The sequence below is a fragment of the Neophocaena asiaeorientalis genome, unplaced genomic scaffold (assembly GCF_003031525.2).
Source record: "Neophocaena asiaeorientalis asiaeorientalis breed wild unplaced genomic scaffold, Neophocaena_asiaeorientalis_V1.1 scaffold220, whole genome shotgun sequence".
In the NCBI taxonomy this organism is placed as follows: Eukaryota; Metazoa; Chordata; class Mammalia; order Artiodactyla; family Phocoenidae; genus Neophocaena; species Neophocaena asiaeorientalis.
This window is the reverse complement of record NW_020174042.1, coordinates 2,782,412-2,803,606: the sequence shown is the minus strand read 5'-3', so window position 1 is coordinate 2,803,606 and position 21,195 is coordinate 2,782,412. Positions and strand designations below refer to the sequence as shown.

Below are 21,195 nucleotides of genomic sequence, written 5' to 3'. Positions count from 1 at the left end.
TCCCATCCCACCCCCAGCCCACCACAGCCTCTGGGCCACAGCTGCAGGCACTCAGCAGCCTTCTGAGTATTTATAGCCAAGTCCACCCCCTCCCCCAGTTGGCTACAATTACAGGCCTGGCCAAACTCCCAGCCCTTGCCTCCCTGGCCCTAGTGGGGAATAGGCCAGGCTGGCGCGGGAGGGTTAGTGCGGTGGCCCCTGCCTTGGTAGGGGCACCGGGGGGCAGGTGTCAGCAGTTGAAAGAGACAGGCCCCTGCCCTTGCCTCAAACTGCAAGTAAATGCCTCAAACTGCAACCAGGGGGTACAGTCATCAGGGCAACATGGCCCAGCTCCGGCCCAGCTCTGATGCTGGCCCAGAACCTGGCAGGAAGCAAATTCCATTTTCTCTCCTAGCGCCCAAATGGACAGGACTGGGCTCTAGGTTTTTGGACGCTGGATTTTTAAGTTGGACCTTTGGGCGCTGGATTCTAAGGCCTGGGTTCTTAAGTCTGAATTGGGACTCTGAGAGCTAGACTTCGAGGTCATGGCTCTGGGCTTGGTGGCCTGTATTCAGGGCCCTTGGGCTCTGGGCAGGGCCTCCGGATCATTAGAGATTCCAGAAAGGAACCAGAGCTCAAAAGGAGGACCGCCTAGCTGCTGACCTAGTTACCCTCCTCATGGCTCATTTCCTACTTCCCGTGTGGACCCGGAGCTCCCAGTTCAGAAGCCCTGTGCGAGCCCAGCCAATGAAGCAGAAACTAAGCCTCAAGCCCCTACCTGCATGACACCAAACAAGCCAATGATGCCCGTGTGCTTCCCCCAGGCTTCGGGTCCTCATAGTCACCTGCTTACCTGATGTCTCCACCTGGGGGCCCCACAGGTAACTCAGATTCAGCATGTCAGAACTGATCTGTCTCCTGCTTCTCCTGTGCTCCTCACTTGGGCAATGACACCACCCTTACCCTGGGCCCCCAAAGCCAGAAACCTGGGGGCCACCCCCTGGCTCCTCCCCTTTCTCTCAACCCCCTGCCATCCTGGAGACTTTCTCTCATGGCAGCCCAAACTCCCCAAAACCGTACCTTCGGCATCTTGCGCAAATTGGGTGAGAGCTTGAGGCAGGTGACGTGCCCACGATCATCGCCCACAATGATGATGGGGTGGATGGGGTTGAACTGCACATGGGTGAGCTTGTTCTTCTTTTGGGCCACCACAGGCTGGTTGCATATGGCCTCGTACTTGTTGATGGACAAGTCAAACACGTGGGTCTGTGAAGAGGTGGGTGTCAGCACACTCGGGGAAATGAGACCCCTGTTGCTCACCTCAGCGTAACTGCCCCTGAACTTTCTGGGGAAAGTCGACAGAAGCCTAGGCAGTGTGAGAGGCAATTTGTGTCTCTGTTTTTCCTGTGGTTGAGGGAATGGGGATAAAACGTTTAGGAAAAAATTTAAGTCTATGCAGAATTAACAGTAAGAGCAGCTGCCATTTATGGAGCACTTACTATGTACTAGACTCTGGGCAAGCATGTTACATGGTTGCATCATCGAATTATAATCCTCACAGCCACTCTATAAGGTAGGTTCTGTTATTATCCCCATTTTATAAATGAAGAGAAAGAGGCTCTTAAGGCTAACTTGCCAGTAAGTGGCAGAGCCAGGTTTTCTACCAACTAATATATGTCAGGTGTTCAGACAGTGCATGTCATAAAGGTGCTCAACAGGGACTTCCCTGGTGGCGCAGGGGATAAGACTCCACACTCCCGATGCAGGGGGCCCAGGTTTGATCCCTGGTCAGGGAACTAGATCCCACATGCATGCCACAACGAAGAGTTTGCATGCCACAAATAAGGAGCTGGCGAGCTGCAACTAAGGAGCCCGCCTGCCACAACTAAGGCTGGGTGCAACCAAATAAATAAATATAAAATAAAATTAAACTGTTTTTAAAATAAACGGTGCTCAATAAATGTTTGATCTTATTTTTACCACATCCTAAGTCCAAACCATTAGCAACTCTTGCCTAGACGACTGTGGCAGCATCCTAACTGTTCTTCCTGCTTCAGCTCTTGCCTTTCTATCATCCATCCTTCATGCAGCAGCCATACTTACCTTTAAAAAATCTAAAATCCTCCAATAGTCTCCCTGGGCACTCTACATAAAATCCAGATGTGCTTACTCTAGATTCTGCACTGTCTGCTCTCATCTCAGGCTCTCACCCCTTTGCCTACTAGCCCCCAGACACCCTACCTGCCTGTTTCTTAAACCCTTCCAGCTAATTCTCCCCTCAGGGCATTTGCACTAGCTGTTCCTCTGTCTGGAATGCATCCCCGCATCTTCACCTGGCTGGCTCTTTCTTGTGACGCAGCTCTCAGCTTGAATGTCACCTCTTTAAAGAAGATTTCCCTGACCACTCTATCTAAGAGACCACCGAGTCCTTTTCTTTTACATCACTCTCTCTCGTTTTAAAGATATAACAGCATTGTGAAGGTATAACTCACATACTATAAAATTTACCCATTTAAAGTATACAATTCCTCTTTTTTAGTATATTCACAGTTATGTAACCATCACCACAACCAATTTTAGGACATTTTCATCACCCCCAAAAGAACCTTATACCTATTACCAAGTCATTCCCCATTTTCTCCCAGCTCCTCTAGCCCTAGGTAACCACACATCTACTTTGTCCCTATAGATTTGCCTATTCTAGACCTATATAAATGGAATCATACAATGTTTGGTCTTTTGTGACTGGCTTCTTAACCTAAGCATTTTTCAAGGTTCATTCATGATATAGCATGCATCAATACTTCATTCCTTGTTATTACTGAATAATACTCCTTGTGGATATAGCACCTATTGTTTACCCATTCATCAGTTGACAGACATTTGGGTTGTTTCTACCTTTTGGCTGTTATGAATAACGCTGCTACAAACATTGGTGTACATACGTCATCCTCTTTTAATCTCTGCCTAGCACTTGACTCTATTGGGGGTTTTGTTGTTGTTCCTTTTGTCTCTTTCCCTTTACTGGAACGTAAGTTCTGTGACAGCAGGAACCTGAATCACCAGGCCCTGGCCTGGAGCTGGGAACCACAGTTGACCCTTGGTTACGCATTTGTTCAGCAAATAGATGACTGACTCGAGGGTGATGCCTTAATCACTATATTCTTTTCTGGTAGGTGCTTCTCAGTTTATATCAAAGTCCAAAAGGAAAATGTACTGCAGAAGAATTTCCTCACAAACTGTTTCTGAACTTTCACCAACTCTCATTGTGGCATAGATCCCCTTCCATCTCCCCTTCTCAGACTCAGCTTGCACACTCCCAGGGATGGGGACCTTGTTGCCTTTTAGACACTATTTCCGTCACAGATCAACTCTGGCTCAGAAGTTTTTCCTTACATCAGGTTGGCACCTGCCACCCTGTAGCTCCCTCCCCAGGGCCCTCAGAGAGGATAACTGCTCCTCATGGCACCTTAAACCCCAGAGTGCTCTCTCCTTCAAGGTGAACAGCCCCACTCTCTCCTCCAGGCCTCATGGGATGAATGATCCCTCTTTTGACAGGGCCCTGGGTGGCCTGGCCCTTGAGGATACACAGTCCTTATGTTCTGCCTTCCCCCACCTGACCTGGGCATGGCGTGGGCTCTCCAGGAGGGAGACCTTGAGACAGCTCATCCTACCTTCAGTAGGGAGTCAGCTGGGTCAGGAAGGGGGCACTCACCTTCCCATTGGTGGTGACTGCTGCAAACACAGTGGAAGAGTATGGGGCCCAGGCCACGTCGCCCACGGCTGAATTTAGGTCATAGATGAACATCGGGGTCCTGCAGTGGGGAGGGGTGGAAAGCTCAGGGCACAGAGGGCTTACGGTGCCAGAGCCCCGCCGGCCCAAGCCCAGGGTGGCGCCTGGGGGAGGGCAGGCCCCTCACTTGATGGTGTGGTCCCAGATCTTCACGGTCCAGTCGGAGCTGCAGGACATGAAGACCTTGGTGTGGTAGGGGTTCCAGGACACAGCATCCACTGCCATGCTGTGGGCGTCATAGGTGCTGAGGTACTGGCTGGAGTAGGATTTGGAGCACTGGGGTGAGGGTGGGGAAGCGGGGTTCAGGAGTGAGAGAGGTCAGCAGCCACCACTTCCCTGGGGGCCCTGGAGGGTCAGACCCTGAGATTCCTCTTCTGTCCTCGCCCCACATCACTGTCACAGCTGGGCTGTGGCCAAGCTCTCGGCTGCATTTCTCACCCTCAAAGCAACCAGAGAGAAAGGAGGGGCTTAAGGGGCTGGGCAGGGGAGTCTTCCTGGAGGGTGAGGGAAGTCTGCCCAGAGCATTCCAGGCCTGGCAGAAAAGGCCTTCCCTCCCTGAACCCAGGCAGAGCAGGTGTAAGGGGCCCTGGGGGAGGTGTGGTGTCTCGCCTGTGTCCAGACCAAGGCCTGCGTACAGGCAGACAGAGCGCTGGATCCACCTGCATGGACAGAAGCCTTGCAGCAGTGATAAACATCCCACCTTGCCCAGGTGAGAGCAAGTACAGAGCCTGGAGCAAGTCCCAATCTCACGATTTCTCATTCGGTTTCTTGCCCTGACCAGCAGGCCCCTCACACCCTCCCTCCAGGAGACTGAGTGGCCAACTAGCCTCTTCCTCTCTCCCGCACGGCCACTGGGAGGGGGGTGGGGGTGGGGACCTCTTTTGCATTCAGACCAGCTCTGCCTGGGCCTCAGGGGCTCAGGGAGGCAGCCTGTAATTAACATTCTGAGTCTCTGAGCCTAAGAAAAGCTTGCGGCAGAGCTATTTCTGGGTGGATGAAGGTTCAGAAGGAGGTTCACCTACTAACACTGAGACTTGGCAGAAACTGGCCCTGAAGTTCCATCCTGCTGCCAGCTGGGATGAACCCGGTATTCAGAGATAAATTTTCTTGTTACCTGGCCTTGGAAGCTCAGCTCAAGTTCAGATCTCCTCCAGGAAGTCTCCCCAGAATGTTCCAAGCCCCCCAACCTCCCCTCCCAGCTCTACCTCCTCCACTCCCAGGAAGGGAGCAGAACCCAGAGGGAAGGATGCTGGGCTGGGCCAAAGTCACCCTCTAGATTCTCCATCCCCTTTCCTGCACTCAGCCACTCTTCCCGCCACCCAAGCAGAAAGAAATGCATTCTCTTCCCGCAAGAAGCCTTCCAGAACTGAGGAGCCCTAAGATCTGTCCGAATAGGGTCTGTTGAGAACGATAAGCTCCCGGGTCTAAGAGGCCCTGTAAGGAGCTAGCATTGAGGGCAGTGCTGCCTCACCTTGTAGATTTTCCCCTCCTCTGTGCCCACTAGGAACAGGTAGTCGATCTCTTTGTGGAAGTCAAAGGCAGTGCCACAGCCTTGGGAGAAGAGCGAACAGCTTTAGGCCAGTTCTGGGAGGGAGGCTCCCAGCACCTCCTCTACCCAGGATGGCCTGAGCCCGGGTGCTTGTGAGGGATGGCTGGGGCCAGCCAGGCAAACAGAAACTGGGTCTCTGGCCTGCAGCTTGTCCCGGGCAGTTAGGACTCTGCAAACGGGCCAGGGCTTCTGCAGACAGGAATGGGGCCCGGATAAACAAGGCAGGGATTGAGTTAAACAGGGTCAGGGTCAGGGTAAACAGGGACAGGGTCTGCAAACAGGGATATGGTCTGTGCAAACAGGGTTCTAGTCTGCATAAACAGGGGAGGAATTGAGTAAACAGGGAGAGGATCTGGGTAAACAGGGACCTGATCTGCATAAACAGGGCTGGATCTGCATAACAGCACCCAATCTGCATAAACAGGGAGGGTCTGCAAATGGCCAAGGGCTGGGTGCACTGGGCCAGGCTTTCTCATTACCTCCGGTCAGGCACAAGTGGAGGCACGGTGCGGCAGAAAGAGGGAGGACCAGACACCTCATGGGCTGGGGTGACGTGGCCAGGCGTGGATGTGAGGGGCTGGGGCTCTTACCCACTGTGTGTATCTGCAAGCCCTCGAGACCCTCGGTCGTGCTGTCCTCCACCTTCAGCTTGATGACATCTGTGTGAACCAGCTCGCTCTGCAGTCACACAGGGAGGGGGAAGCACATGGGTGGGGCCGGACCGGCAAGGTTGGGGGTCCCTCTGTCATTCATCTCCCCCCACTCCCTATCTCCACCCCTGCATGACCCTTTCTGGGAAACAGGCACCTTCACGAGCGTCCAAGACACGATCCTGCCATCAGATGATACAGAGAAGAAGTTAAGGTTGTGGTCCATGTCATCCTTCTGCCACTTGACCTGAAACATCCCAAACTGTGAGCTCTAGGGTGTTGGGTTAGGGCCCCTCAAGAACCCATCTGAGGTCCAGAAGCCAGTTCCGGGAGCCCATATCCCAGAGTCCCCTGATTTCCCCGCCCTCCCTCCTTCCACTCATTCCTCTCTCCCTGAGCACCCTGAGGTAACAGGCCAGTCGGGGCACTGCCCAGTGTCCGGGCTCAGCACTGGACGTGCCCGTTTCCTCCCTGGGTTGAGTTTTAGGAGCCCAGTTGTAAGAAGGCAGTGGCTCTGGGTTTGACCTCCTTACAGGGCCTGGGAAGGACAGAGCCCATCAACCAGCTTCCTCATTTACAAAACAGGAGCCATAATAGCATGGGCTTGTTGTAAGGAATAAATGAAACAATGAGTGTGAAGCCCTTAGGTCAGAACATTGCAAATATGAAGTGTTCAATAAATATTATTAGCTGATATCCTCAGTATTACCATCATGCTAGGAATCAGGGTGGCAAGGCTCTTGGGAGGCTTTTCACTGCTTCCTTGGGCAGTGGGGAGGAACAGCCTCCCTCCACCACCCTCCCCATCCAGGCTTGGCCTTTCTCTAGGCGGCTCTCTTCTGTTCCCAACTTCACTTCACCACTAGCCCCTGCTTCCAGAATCTTGCTCCCAGATCTCAGATGTGAGCTGCATTTCCCCATCTGCAAATTGGGGTTAATAATCCTGCCCCACCCATCTTCTCTGGGCTGGAAGCAAACATATGCGAAAGTGTTTGGGAGACAGAGCTGTTGTCTTATGAAGACGACACGCTTGAGGCTCAAGTTTCTGTTGCCAGATGTGGAGGCCTGGCCAAGCCACGTCTGGGAGAGCTGGGGCAGGGCTGGGTGCCCAGATCTTTCCACCCTCCAGTTCCCTCCAGGCCTCCTGTGCTGGGGCCACTGTCCCTTCCCCCTGTCACAAGCAGAGGCCCAGTGAGGGAGGACAGGAACCCAGGGCTGCTGCCTGTAACCACAGTTGTCACCTGGCCCTTGAGGGGTGTGTGTAGCGGGGAGGGGATTGCTCTTCCGGGGCCATGCCCCAGGCCTGGCTGGTCAGAGCTGCAGGAGGGCAGACCCAGTCCTGCCAGGGTCTGTCTGGGCAGGCTGCTCTTTTGTGCTTTCACTGGGGGGCCTAGAGCACCACAGAGCTTGTGAGGCACAAGTCAGAGCAGCCCTGATGCTGAGACCGCTTCCTCTTCTGTGTAAAGGCAGTCCCTTTAAAGCGGGGAGGGGACAGGGGGTGTCAAAGGCCAGGCTGTAAGAGGCGCGAGGGAGCTGCCAAGGGAAGTGTTTAATGAGCGGCCACCAGCATGCACGGAAATTGTATTTCACACCCCACTTAGCAGCCTGATGCCCAGCTGGGGGGTGGTGTGTGTGTGTATATGCAAGTGAGCCATGTACGTGTGTGTGTGTGCGCGTGTGTGTGCAAGTCACACACGTGCTCCTGGGGTCCAGGTGGGAGGGTAGGAATAAAGAGGGCCAAGAGGGGGCAGGTGGAAGTGGGGTTAAGACAATGCATGAATGCCCAGGAAGCAGGTGGTAGGGAGGAGACGGAGGCCTGTTTCACCGATTCCTTCTCTTTTGCCTTATCTGATTAGGGCAGGCATGTTTGACCCCAGGGATCTGCTCATATCCTTCCTGCCCCCTTCCCTTCCCCGGTGTAGCACAGAATATATATACACACACACACACCCTGCAGAGTGTCGTGGCTGAGGCTTCACAGCGGGGCCTGAACAGGGCTGCACTCTCCTTCGGACAGACGGTTCTTTCCCTGGCTCCAAAACCTTCCATGGCTCCCCACTGCCAACGGAACAAAGTCCGTCTGCCCCCAGCCTGGCATCTGAGATCTAAAACAACCTATCTCGTTCCTCCCAAGACACAGTCCTGTTGAGAAGGACTTAGACTCTGATGTCTCTGACACCTCATTCATCAGCCTGGCTCTTCTTCAAGCTCCAGGATATACAGTCAACTGCCAGTAGGACATCTCCTCCTCTGGCTTCTTATATTAACTTCCGGCCAGAAATCCATGGATTTCCTATTGGGTCCCCCAAGCCGGAGTCCCAGGCACCGTCACCAATTTTTCCTTTTCCCCATATCCAGTCAGTCGTTTCCTATTCATGATTTGACTGCCTCGACAGCTCTCAACCCTACCTCCTCATTTTTATCTCCACTGCCCCTGTTGTAGCTCAGGCTTCAAGATCTCTCATGCTGTGGCCAGAGGACATCTCCGAGACACTACCTGACTGTGGGACTTCTCTGCCCCAAACCCTCTGATGGTTGGGCAGGGATTTTCAAACTCTGCCAGGACAAACTCTTAGGAGCCTTGTGAAAGTAGCTCAGGGGACGCGGGGAGTGGTAACAGGGGACCCTCAAGCAATCAGGCCCCTGACCCTACCAGAGCAGCCCCACTCTCATCTTATTCATACATCGGGCTTCTGTACCGACACTTCATTTGAGACCACTAACGTGCAAAGTCCAAGCTTCCTACTTGCTAGAGAAGCACACTCACGACTGAGCTCAGGAGTCCCTGACGCTGAGTTCCACGCGGTGTGTTGTTGCCCAGCAGGCCCCTCTGCTTGCCCGTGTCTTTCCGGTGCACGCGTGACCCCTTTGTACCCTTCTTCGTCTAACGAATACTTCCTCATTCTTCACGATTCAGCTTAGGTGTTCCTTCCTTTAGGAAGACCTCCCTGGCCCTCTGGCCCCTGGTCCCCATCCCAGACAATCTGGACAGTCCTCAGCACCCCCATGAGCCCTCCTTAGCACACTCCGTATCCTGCTCAGCTGTGGCTGCCGTATCCAGACACCAAGCCCTGAGCATCCTCAGCTCCTAGAGGAGAGAACAGGCAGGAGTTGATGAATGAATGGATGAATGAAGAGGCAGGGAGGGAATGAGAGCGAAAGAAGAGAACGGGAAGTCATTAAAGGAGTGAGAGGCAGGCCCCTCCCATGTCGCAAGCCCTGATTCCAGCCAAGAACTCTGAGTCTTCGGTTTTGCAAAGGCAGCAGCCCTGTTTTCCTGACAGGATGGTGGGAGAACAGAAGGCCACCCCGTCCAGTGTCCCTGGCACCCGCCCAGTGAAGGGGAAACTGTGTCTCCTGCACACCCTACTTCTCTCTCCAACCCGCGATTTGATTCAGAGAACAGAGCAGACTGGGAGTAGGGTAGCTGGCCTTGGCCCCTCGCCCTCTCCTGGGCTTGAGGAGGATAGTCAGGCCACCCGGAGATGCTCCGTGCTTGGCCCTGGGCTGTCTGGCCGTACTGGGAAAGCCAGGCCGGGGCTGGTGCTGGTTCAGTTTGATCAAAGCAAGTCTTTTCTCCTCGCCCTGGGCTTTAAAGTCTCTGCAGACACCCTCCCCGTGTCTGGAGACTTCTGCGGGCCTGGACGCGATGAATGGGGAGGTGGGCTTTTCAGAGGAGAGAACTCCTGAGGCTGCAAGTTGGGCTCCTGCTTTGGTCGAGAACTGTGGGGAGGGTGTTTAGGGGCAGGGGGTGCCCCAGCTCTGGGTAAAGGATGAAGCTGAGAGGCTACCATATCCCCTGTGCCTGGACAGCCCTCCCTCTGCTCAGGCCTGTCTGGGAGTTGAGAGCCAGTGCCTGGGGTGTCCACATGACTCAGGAAGCTCAGGGCCAGACAGGCAGGGGTGCAGAGCCCGCCTGCAGACCCTGTCAGGGCAAGGGGGAGAGGAAGGTGAGAAGACAGATCCCAGCACTGCCTGAGGAGCCCAGAGGCCTTGGGCAACTTGAGGCAGAAATCTATGCTTAGACTCTCCCAGGCCTGCCCATGGGGTGAGGGTACACAGCCTCAGAAGGAGGGGGACCTTTAGAACACAGTGAGGAAGGGCCTGCAAAGCCAGAGCTAAGAGACTCTGAGAATGAAACTGTGAAATCCACTCCCAGCGCAATAAGATGGGAGACGCAGAGTCAGGGTGAAATCTGGCCCCAGTGACTAGGTAATGGTCCCATTCTATGCCTGACTGGAGAAGATGGGTGTTACACAGAAGCCTCAGGGACAGACATCACCTACCAGGCCTTACAGCCCCACCAAGAAGGCAGAGAACGGGCAGTGCCTACCCCTACCTGGGAGTTCCCCAAATCTAGCCCAGATGGCAGAAGAGAGCCCCTGTGGGGAGCTGAGGAAGATCATAGACCCTTGGAGCCCTTGACACACTCAGCAGAGGCCCATCAGGCCCTGGGGGCTTCCCACCACGGGCTCTGAGTCACTGACCACTACTTCTAAGAGAGCCGAGATCCTTAGCAGACAGATGGGCCCTGCTTGATGGGAGCTCTGAGGCAGCGGACCCCAGCTCTTACCACAAACCCTCTTGCCTCCTAACGCCTCGCCTGTGCCCTTCTCTGACCCTTCTCACACCCAGCTCCTTGGTCTCTAAGCTGGTAGCTGTCATCCCCATGCCCTTGCCTGTGGCCCTCTCCTCCCCAAGGCCCCTCGTCCGGTGGCTCCCAGGCCCACACGCTACTCAGTCCCACCCACTTCTCCCACCCTGGTCCAAGGCTGACCTGCCACACGGGGTCTGTGTGCTTGCCAGACTTGGCTGAGCTGCGAAAGGAGGGCTGGGAGTAGGGCTTCTTGAGGTTGTAAATGGCCACGTTGCCGTCGTAGTGGCCCACCACCACTAGGTAGGGGTGGTCCACGTGCACGTCCAGACACAGGATGCCGCTCTCGCTGCTGAAGGTGTATTCGGGGAAGCTGGGGTTCTTCATGCTATAGAACAGCAGCATGCCCCGGCTCTGCTTCATGAAGTCATCTGGCCCAGGGAAGAGGGTGGCGGTGATTGGACAGTCCCTGCTGGGGAAGCCCCGGCCCCTCCCTCACGGGGTGGACAAGCCCTGCCCAGTTCTGCCTTTGACAGAGCGTGGGAGACCTCTCGGGGCTTCATCTTCTCTCTCCGTGAGACAGAATCATGCGACTTGACCCACCCCCTTCTCAGGGTTCACGAGAGGATCCAACAGATAAGGTGACCGGGCATATCTGAGGGATGGACATTCTCCTTAGTCTCCCTGGGGTACAGGAAAGGGGGTGCTGCAGGCTCAAAGAGTTGTTAAGTGAAGAATGTGGGTGGGCTTGGGAAGGAGCAGTATCCTCAGAGAGGGTCCAGATGCCCAGCCCATCTCCTGCCCTTAGGTGTTGGGATAATGGCCATGTACCCCTCGTCCCCAGCCAGGGACAGGGGTTCAGTCTGGACAAACACGGAATTGCCTGTAGGAGTCCCACACTAGCCACCTGTGGGCATCTTCCCAGACCCTCTGGTCCCACAGTCCCCAGCTGCAGCCTGAGCCCTAGCTCTAAGCATGCTCCCAGATTCGCAAGGTCCCAGGCCAGCCAGTCAGGCTTCCATAGGCCACCGTGCTATCCCTCTGGCCTGGGTGCAGCCTTCGGTGATCAACAGTGGACCGCTCAGCAGACGTCCTCTTCCCGGCCCGCCCCATGGCAAGGGAACGCCTCCCACACTCCTTCATGCTCCGCGCACTTGGTGCCCATCCTGATAACACAGTCACTGAATGGAATACAGTCCCAGCCGTCCATTCCCGCTCTCCCGCCACCAGCCCAGGACCCTTCCCAAGCTCAGAAGAGCCAGAGCTGGAAAGGTGGAAGTCTAGAGCAGCCCCCTGTCTTGGGGGCCCTATGCTAAGGCAGCCTTTTAGCTCTGCCGGCCCCCCAGGGCTATCTCCTCTGCCCCTGGCCACTGCAGGCCTGGGCCCTCCTCCCAGAGTGGCCAGTCCTGAGGTGAGGAGCCCATGGGCGGGAAGGACAGGGAAGCAGCCCCAACTTGGTGAGTTTTGCTGAGTCATTCTCTCTGTCTTGTGTCTAAGGCTGCCCCTTTCTTGAGGGAGCAGGTGACTGGGACAGTCTGGGCTGGGCTCCCTGGGCTCTGGGCATGAGCCCAGCTATGACCAGGTCCCAGGTATCCTCACCCTGGGCACTCTGCAAGCACAGCGGATGCTTCCTGGGAGCCAGGGTTAGGGAGCAGGGAGCAGCCAGGAGCCAGGCTGGCCTCAGGTGGGCAGAGCTGGAAGCTGAGGGCAGCTGGCCTGCCCACCAGCGCAGCTGTCTGTGGGGGAGCCCACCTTCCCTTGCCGTGGCTAACTGTCACCAGCTCTGGGACTCCTGTCAGGAACCCCTCCCCTGATCAACTGCACGGGAGTCTTCCTGTGCAAGGAGGGGGCTGCCCCTGGAGTGCAAGGTACAAGGGTCCAGCCTGAGCCACGGGGAGGGCACGCAGTGGTTCAGGAAGGAAAATGCTTCTGCTCTGGGGAAAGTGAGGAAATCCAGGTTGGGTCACCCTGTGCCCGGCACTATCTCAAAGACTGGCCTTGAGGTGGGGGATGGGAGCTGGCAGTACCTCACCGCGTAGGGCTCCAGGCTGGGCCCCAAGGGCTGACTCTTGAATTCGGGGAGAGATCTGCAGTTGGCTGAGGGGAGTGTCTTTCCCACCCAGACCACGAAGGGCTTGAACCGGGCAGTGTGATGGTCACTTGCCGTTCCTTTAATTCATGACCCAAATCCTGAGCACCTGATCTGGGCCTCCCCCTGGGCTGAGCCTGGCAGGGACAGACACACCCCACTGGAGACGTGGGCTTGCCCTCAGCAGCCCCTAGTGTGGTGACAGGGAGCCAGACCCCGTGGCTGAATGGGCAAACCCTCGCTTGGTAATCAAAGTATTAAATGCCAGGCCAGAGGTGAGCTGTAGATGCCCTTGACATCCAATCTGGCCTTGATGCCGGGCAAGACTGACAGAGTGGGAGTGGGCGGGCCAGAGGGGGAGTGAAAGGCAGGGTGGCTGGGTGAGTGATGCTCAGGCTGAGTTCTCAGATGCTCTCCTTATGGCACCAAGGGGCAAAGGCAGGCATGACCTCACACTTGCTCTCACTGTGCCATGGTATCTGGCCCCTTGAGGGACAGCAGTGATGACTCACTTTCTCTAGACACGCTTCCAGCACCGTGTGCCCCTGCACACACACAGAGCCTTCATGACCAGTGGAACCAGGAAAGGAGGGTTGGAAACCCTAGGTCGGCTTAGTAACTCTGCAGTGAGGACATCTCTGACCCACTCACTGAACTATGGCCCCTGGATTTTATAGTTGGGTAAACTGAGGCCAGAGGGGAGAATGGTGTCCCCTAGTGCGTTAGACCCATTGCTTGGTGTTTGCCACACCCAATAGCCTGTTTATCGCTGCAGTTACTCTGCTCAGGGTAGTGGCACTAATCTGATCTTTACATGGAGGTGGAGAAAGGAGGAGAAGGGGGCACCAGACCTGTTGGGGTGTTGGGGCGACTGGCACAGCCAATCCTTCCAGAATCTTGGACTAGAGAATGAGTAAGGGCCAGGGCAGTCAGGCATGACGAGAGAAAACTTCTGGCAGAGAGAAGCGTGGATTTCACGAGGCAGGGACACAGAAGCAACCAGCCACACTAAGGCCTGAGGTCCTGCCTGCGTTCCCAGGCCACATGCATCCTGACAGTAAGCCTCCCGTTCTTAACCTGGCCCTAGGGGTCTCTGCTATTTGCAACCAAACAAGCCCTCCCGACATAAAGATCACAGCTTCTCGGGACTTCCCTGGTGGCGCAGTGGTTAAGAATCTGCCTGCCAATGCAGGGGACACAGGTTCGATCCCTGGTCCGGGAAGATCCCACATGCCGGGGAGCAACTGAGCCTGTGCGCCACAACTACTCAACTACTGAGCCCACATGCTGCAACTACTGAAGCCCATGCACCTAGAGGCTGTGCTCTGCAACAAGAGAGGCCACCGCAATGAGAAGCCCACGCACCGCAACGAAGACCCAATGCAGCCAAAAAAAAAAAAAAAAAATCACAGCTTCTAATCATGGCTAGACCATGTGTTTCCTGAATTCCAGTTCAAGGCTTTGTCTGCCAAACCTCACCAGGAAAGCAGAGAAAAATTCTCATTCAGCTGGGGCTTCCTCTCCACTCTGTCTTATTCTATGATCTTCTCATGCCATCTCCAGCCCCCTATGAGACCTCACTGTTCCACTATCTAAGTGTGCCCAACGTGACATCACTGCCCTAACCTGCAACGGTGCCAGCATGATAGCATCATCTTGTCTTCTAGAAGTCCTAAAATGACATCACTATTCAGACCACCAATGGTCCCCATGTGATATCGTTGCTCAGGCTACCAGCAGTCCTAGTGACATCATCGCCCAGCCTGCCATCATTCCCAGTATGATGCCGCCAGCCAGGTCACCAGCAGTCCCAGTAAGACATTGGCATCAAGGTCACCTACAGCGCCTCAGTTCCCAGTGAGAGATAGAATCCTATCAGGCTCAAGGCTCACAGAGCCTTGGGCCCTGGGCCCTGGGGTACTTTGTCCTGAATCCCACAGACTACCTGGCTCCCCACAGCAGGACCGGAGGGCCCAGTGACACAGATGGGAGCCCCCGACTCCACACTCCATTACATAAAGAGGCAGGAGCCCTGAAGTCTGGGGCCAGTGAAAGAATTCCAGGTTATTCTAGGCCATAGGATTTCAGAGAGTATGTGTGGCTGGGTGAAAGGGAAAGAGCAATAGAGGAAGGGAAAGGGAGAGAAAGACAGAGGGAGGGCTGAGGGGAGGTGGGGAGGAGAAACCACGTGGTGTGTGACTCCAAGACAGGGGGAGAGGGCCGCTGGCCTGCCCTTAGCTCCACTTTGCACTTTTGCCCTTCTCCAGTAAGCCTTCTAGACCGTTCAGCCTCTCCTCTGTGAGTGCCCACCCTACCCCCAGGAACTCCTCTACCTGTACCGCATTATTACAGGTGGCTGTGAGCAGGTCTTTTCCTTAGCCTGCCACCAAAGGATGGAGTGAGGGAGCATGCCCTGGCATGGCCCAGCAGGCTTACTGTCTCCAGTGAGAGAGTTGCCTCCTGCTAACCCTGCTCTGCTGGATAATCTCTAAGGCCTCCCTGACTCTGACCTTCAATGATCCACGATATTTGGGGGAGGAGAATCAACTCCCTGATAGAGCCTGATCTGGTGCTTCTCAGAAAGCCATGGTCTCAGGGGACAGGTGGCTTAATTCCACCATAGACCAAAGCTCTCACTGCCCTCAGCTCCCTCTGCCAGGGCCCTAGCAGAGTAGTGCCCAGTGAGTAGCATGGATGGATGCCTTCTTGGACTGGCAATCACCAGTGTGGGCCTCCGCCTCACAGCTCTACCCCTGCCCTACAAGGAAGAGCTCTAGATCACTCTGGAGAGTTCTGGCTGTCAGGAGAAGCCTGGGCTTCTGCTCAGGATTCGGGGATGGCAAGGCAGACAGAGGGCATGTTGGGGCATCTGGCTAAAGCCAGGTCAGTGGTCAGAGGGAAGTAGATGCCAAGCTGCAGAGACAACGATACCAAGACAGTGTCGGTCAGCAGGCCTCCTCCTCTCTTCCTGTGGCTCCCAAACGAATCCAGCCCAGAACTGACTCTAAGGCAGCAGCTGTTTAATGACTCCCTTATTAAGGCATGAAAAAGGCACTCGGAGGGGGCTGTGGTAGGCAGAATAATGCCCCCCAAATGTCCATGTCCTAATCTCCAGAGCCCATAAATATGTTACTTTGCACAGCAAGAGAGATTTTGTAGATGTGATTAAATTAAAGACCTTGAGATGGGGAGATTATCCTGGATTATCCGGGTGGACCCAGTGTAATCATAGGAGTCCTTATAAGGGAAGGAAAGAGGCAGGAGAGTCAGAGAAGGAGGTGTGACAGCAGAAGCAGATATCTGCAATGATGCAATTGCTAGCTGGAAGGAGGCCACAAGCCATGGAATATGGGCAGCCTCCAAACTGGGAAAGGCAGGGAAGTGGATGGGCCTGCTGACACCTGATTTTTGCTCAGCAAAACCCAGTTTAGATGTCTGACCTCCAGAACTGTAAGATAATAATTTTGTGTTGTTTTAAGCCATCATGTTCACGGTAATTTGTTACTTCAGCAATAGGAAACTAATACAGTAGGCTTTCGGGGAAGGTGGACCCAAACTCTACTTTTAGGAATCAGAGGGAGAGGCCACTCAGGATGGCTGTTCTCTTGCTCTCTGCGCATCCCCTGATCAACCAGTCCCTGCTTCACCTACACCTTACTCACATGACCATCTAATTCTCTTAATCATAGGACTGAATCAGTAACTACCTACGTGCTTGCCCCCTGCCCCAGCTGCTGGTTTCCCTGGCGACTGATGAGCCCACCTGATGCCAATTCCCCCTATAAATGGTAGCCTCCTTCTCCCCCAGCAGCAAGGGTGGTGGCCATGTCCTGCGTGCGGTCTGCCATACACGGTGTGGGTGTTGCTCCAGGACCTTCTGCTTCTGACTTGTAAGATTCCCTATCCAATAAGTTGCGGGTGTCTCTGTCACTTTCTCTGGGCTCCTTCTTTGGTCTCACAGCTGGGCGGTTACCAGGCTTGCGGGCCTGTGGGGTGCAGCCCAACAGCCCCGCAGATGGTACCTTTTTCTGCGGTGGTTTGGAAGCAATCCCTCTAGAAGTCAGGGGGATAGAGGCAATGATCCCCAGCTCTTCTGATGACAATAATGAAACCCTCCCTCAGTTTCCCACACCCCAGCCCTGCCACCTTGGGCTCCAGGAACAGATATGCCCCTTGGGTTAGAATTTTCATCTCCAAAGGCAGGGGACTGGCCCAAGGCTGCCCCCAAGAAAGTACATCAGTGCTAGAGTGTTCCAAACCTCCAGTGTGGCCCACAGACCGTGCTGCCAGGCTGGATCCAGCCTTCCAGGTAGCTGGGCTTTTCCAAGAGCTCTCACCTGATTAGAAGTCATATTTAAACAGTGTGGGGAATAAGAGCACAGCCTTGGAGACAGAATACATCAAGCGGGACATTTAATTTGATTTAGGGAAAATGAGGCAAACATTTGAGAACCTAAATAACTAACCAGTAATTAAACTAACAATGGGAATGCCCTTGCACTACAACCCAGTGAGCACAGTGGCCTTTATGGACTGTATTTACAAAGAGACCTGACAAGATAATTAGTCCTGTAAATTTTACACAGCCTGCAGCTGAGGAGTGATGGATTTTGTGTGTGGAGGATGAACAGGGAGAAATGAGGTGGATGAATTTCCATTTTCAGTAAATGAAATTAACACTGCTTAATTAGTGAAGCTGACAAATAAATGATCAGGAAAGATTTAAATCCCTACAAGTGCATCCCTGGCCTGGGCAGGCTGACGGACCGGCCAGGAGGTGGTGGGGCAGAGTGGGAATGGGTTTAGCGCTGGGACTCAAGGCCTGACTCTGGCCCCTTTTGAGGGTGCTGTCCCTCAGAGGCTGGGCTGAGGGACAGCTGGCTTTTCTGCCTTTCTAAGATGTGTCCTGCTGGGAGGCTTCCTCCCTGTCTCGTGTGTGATAGCCAGTCAGGACCACACAGTGTCTAGGATGTGTTCCACCATCCCTGCCCAGCAGATCACGAGGAGTCCCCATTTCCCTGCTGTGAACTGCCTAATGGGCTGGAAAGCACCCCTTCAGTGCAGCAGGCTGATATAATTGCATCCCAGCTTTGCCCCGTGGGCCAGCTCTTCCTAGACCACCTCCTTTGCCTTCCAGTGTTCCTCTATCTGCTTTCACCTGCTGACAGCCTTTCTTCACTCTGCTGAGACATGGAGCCTGGCCCTAGAGGGCACCCCAGTCTCTGCCCTATATGCAGCCTGACATGTCCACCATCTGGTACCCAGCAGCCACGAGGGGAGGCGGGTGTGATCGCTTCTGTGCGGTCGCAAGTAGTTGCCTGGGCTCTTTTCCTCACCAGCTTGCTCCTGGCCTGGCTCCAGACGACCAGCCTTGGCCCCAGTCCTTCCTAGGGTGCATGCCTACCCCTGCCCAAGTCTTATTTGGCTGGGTCAGAGAATCCACATCTGGGAATTCCAGGCAAAAGGAGCCCTGGGCTGAGCTCATCAGGGTCAAACCCAACAACAAATCCAAATTCTCACTTTAGAGTCCGGCCACAGGAGGCCGAGTCTGATACTGGGAGGTTGGCTGCTGGGAATTTGCAAAGACAGTGTGATGGATGCTGGTGAGCCAGCTGCCCCTCACAATGACCCCGCCCAGTAACTAGGGTGCCTTTGGCCTGCCTCAGCTTTGCCCCTCTTTCTTCCAGGGAGGCACCTGGGCACTTGAGAGCATGGGACTCCCAGGGGTGACCTCAGGAGTGAATGCAGGGGCCCCTCTGCATTCCAGCCCAGCCTGGCTCTGCTCAGCCCTCTGCACGTTGATGCTGACATGTACAAGGCTCTGGAGAATAGATGCCCGTTGGAAAACTGGTCAACAGCTCCCATACCAGTGACAGCAAATACCGCCGCCGCCGCCACTGCCGGGTCCAGCTCTCTAAGAGAAGAGGTAGGGGCCTTGTCTGATACCCCTCTGTCCCTATAGCCCCCGCTCTCTGCTCAGGGCCCCGGAGGGTCCTGCAGGAAAGCTAGGAGACAGAATGCCAGACAAGTCAGCAATGGTTGTCCTTTATGCGAGTGGTTCCTACAGCTCATGGGGCACATTTGCTGCTTTTCTTCCACGCATGTCTCATGATGGCCCTGGGACAAAGGGCCCGCAGGTGTCAGCCTCTCCAGGTCACCAGTGAAAACACCAAGGCTGAGAGCAGCTTCTGGCCCGAGGTCACACCACTGGGAAGTGACCCTCCAGCCAGAAGTTCTGCAGCTGATAGCAGTGCCATCCAGGGACGTGGATGTGGCCAACAAAGGACAAAGAGACCCTTCTTGGGTGTGTGCCTGCCCAAAGGAGGCCTCTGGGCCTGTTGGGCTTGGGGCCGTCGATTCCTGTGGGGTGGGTTACTCTTCTCCACCACTCCTGGCTAAGGCTGCCCCCATGGACAACCTCTATATGACCCCAACCAGCTGACGCCCCTCCTGGTCCTCGGCGAGAGGAGGATAGGGCTAGAGCTGAAGCAGTTTCTCCTCCCATCTGCTGGGGAGCACCCCACATCCCTACCTCAGTCCTGGGCAGAGAGCCTGGGCTGATCAGCCTCAGAGAGGGGTCCACACCCACTCCTGGGAGGGCCTGCTCAGCCCCCTGCCCTGTTCCCGGCCCAGTAGCTGCAGCAGAGGGGGAGGAATGTGCTAGTTCCCTGCCAGAGGGGGTGGGCGCTTCCCTCTTGGCAGTAGCCCGTCCTCAGGAGTGGGGACACAAAGCGGGCATTTAGGGCATCCTCAAAGGCGGCCCAGACCATGAGACTAGGCGCAGCTCCAAGGGCTTCTCCCTGAGAGGAATGACAAACACCCACTCCTCCTGGCCCTCCCCTCCCTCCCCGACACTGGTCAAAGAATGGGCTGGGCGGACAGGCGGTCTGAGGGGCAGAGACCAGGAGCTTGTACGCCTGCCAGCCAGCAGCGGCTTAGAGAATGGGAAGGTCTTTCTGTCCGCAGAAGCTAATCCTCCTAGCCAGAGAACATGTTGTTCGCCTAGGGAGCTGCGGCTAGCGCGAAGTATGGGGCCCTCTCCCGTTAGGAAGAGGGAACGCCCAGGCCAGTGCAGAGGCAGGGGCTTCTGCAGGGACCAAGGAACACGAAGGGAAAGCAAAGTGCCACACGGTTTCCACAGTGTTGCCTCCTGCTGTGGGGTGATGGAAACTGGCGGGGACGGGAGCATCCCGGAAGGCGGTGGTCTCCCAGGGTTCGGGGCCAGTGATGAACATCAAGCGCTTGCCCCCCTTCCCCACCCCGCCTGCTCCAGGGCCTGCTCAGGAAACTCTCCTCCTTCAGGCCTCACCACCAAACCCCTCCCCAGGTCTGGTCCAGTCTACCTTCTCATCCTTCTCAAATCCACTTCTCCATCTCCACTCCACGCTGGTAGTTCAGATCCTGCCATCTCTCCTTGGGATGCCTCCCCAGTCTCCTAGCTGGTCTCCAGCCTCCAGTCTCACGCCTGCAAATCCCCCCTGCAGTGGTTGTGTCCCAGCCCTTGTCAAATTCCTTCAGTGTTTTCCCCTCCGGAGAAGGTCCAAGTTTCCTGGAATGGCTTACCAAGCCCTTTGGGGGCTAACCCTGGCCCCCTCTACAGCTTCATTTCCTCCCCATATCGCTCATGCCTCCAGACCTTTGCATATGCTGCTCCCTTTACCATAATAACTCCTTCGAGGCTCATTTTGGCATATTCCTTCATCCAGCACTAACTACCAGCATGACAGTGGGTCTTCTCCATTAGACTGTGAGCACCCCGAGGGCACTAGGCTTAGTCATCTTTGAATCTTTCACACCTGGTTAAAGAGCTCTGCACTGAGTAGGTACTTCGTGTTTGCTGGTTGAGTGAGAAAATGAACAAATAGCCGGATTACTTACAGGAGCCATGTCCCACCGCAAACAGATCATTGTACTTTGGATTCCTGCAAGAGAAATAAGAGCCCCTTGGCCCAGGAAATGGACATGGCTCTCCCCTGTACAGTGGTGGCTTAACTACACTGTAGACATCTACTGTTGAGCTTAGAGACCTGGGACGATCCCATAAGAATCCCTGTTGAGCTTAGAGACCTGGGACGATCCCATAAGAATCCCAGTCTCACGTTTTTCCGTAATGCTACGCCTCACCTTCAAAGTGATTAAGCGCGGTAGAAGCGCCCTGCTCAGGGCTTGGCACGCAGCAGGCGCTCAGGGAGTCCAGGTTTTCTGCAATGTCTATACTCACCAGCAGAGGGCGGTGACGGCCAGGCGCTTGGCTTTGTCGTTTTGGAACTTCCAGAGAGGCAGCAGCGTACCCTCCTGGTCCCGGTATTCGTCAGCTGCATCCTCGTAGTACTTAAAATCTTAAACACACACAGGCTGAGTCAGCCCTGGGACTGCCACTTTCTGTCTGGACCTCCTTGGCCAAAACAATTAACCTCTTTGTATTTCAGAGTGGGAATAGTAATAGTACCTATCTCAAAGGACTGTTGTGGGGATTAACTGCTAATATATGTAAAGTACTTAGAAAAATACCTGGCACAGAGTAAGCTCTCTACAATGTTG

General features: G+C 55.0%; 1 protein-coding gene across 1 annotated transcript in view; it reads right to left on the bottom strand.

Annotated features, from left to right (window-relative positions):
- The window catches only part of DNAI1 (dynein axonemal intermediate chain 1), a 60,042-nt gene that overhangs the window by 2,310 nt on the left and 36,537 nt on the right, over positions 1 to 21,195 (bottom strand). Inside the window, exons 11-19 of the mRNA XM_024753820.1 lie at positions 20,876 to 20,993; positions 20,533 to 20,576; positions 10,749 to 10,996; positions 6,129 to 6,218; positions 5,912 to 5,999; positions 5,244 to 5,323; positions 3,900 to 4,048; positions 3,695 to 3,794; positions 1,060 to 1,245 (exon numbers count right to left, since the gene is read on the bottom strand). Of these exons, the coding sequence (XP_024609588.1) occupies positions 1,060 to 1,245; positions 3,695 to 3,794; positions 3,900 to 4,048; positions 5,244 to 5,323; positions 5,912 to 5,999; positions 6,129 to 6,218; positions 10,749 to 10,996; positions 20,533 to 20,576; positions 20,876 to 20,993 (1,103 nt within the window). The remainder of the gene's footprint in view (positions 1 to 1,059; positions 1,246 to 3,694; positions 3,795 to 3,899; positions 4,049 to 5,243; positions 5,324 to 5,911; positions 6,000 to 6,128; positions 6,219 to 10,748; positions 10,997 to 20,532; positions 20,577 to 20,875; positions 20,994 to 21,195) is intronic.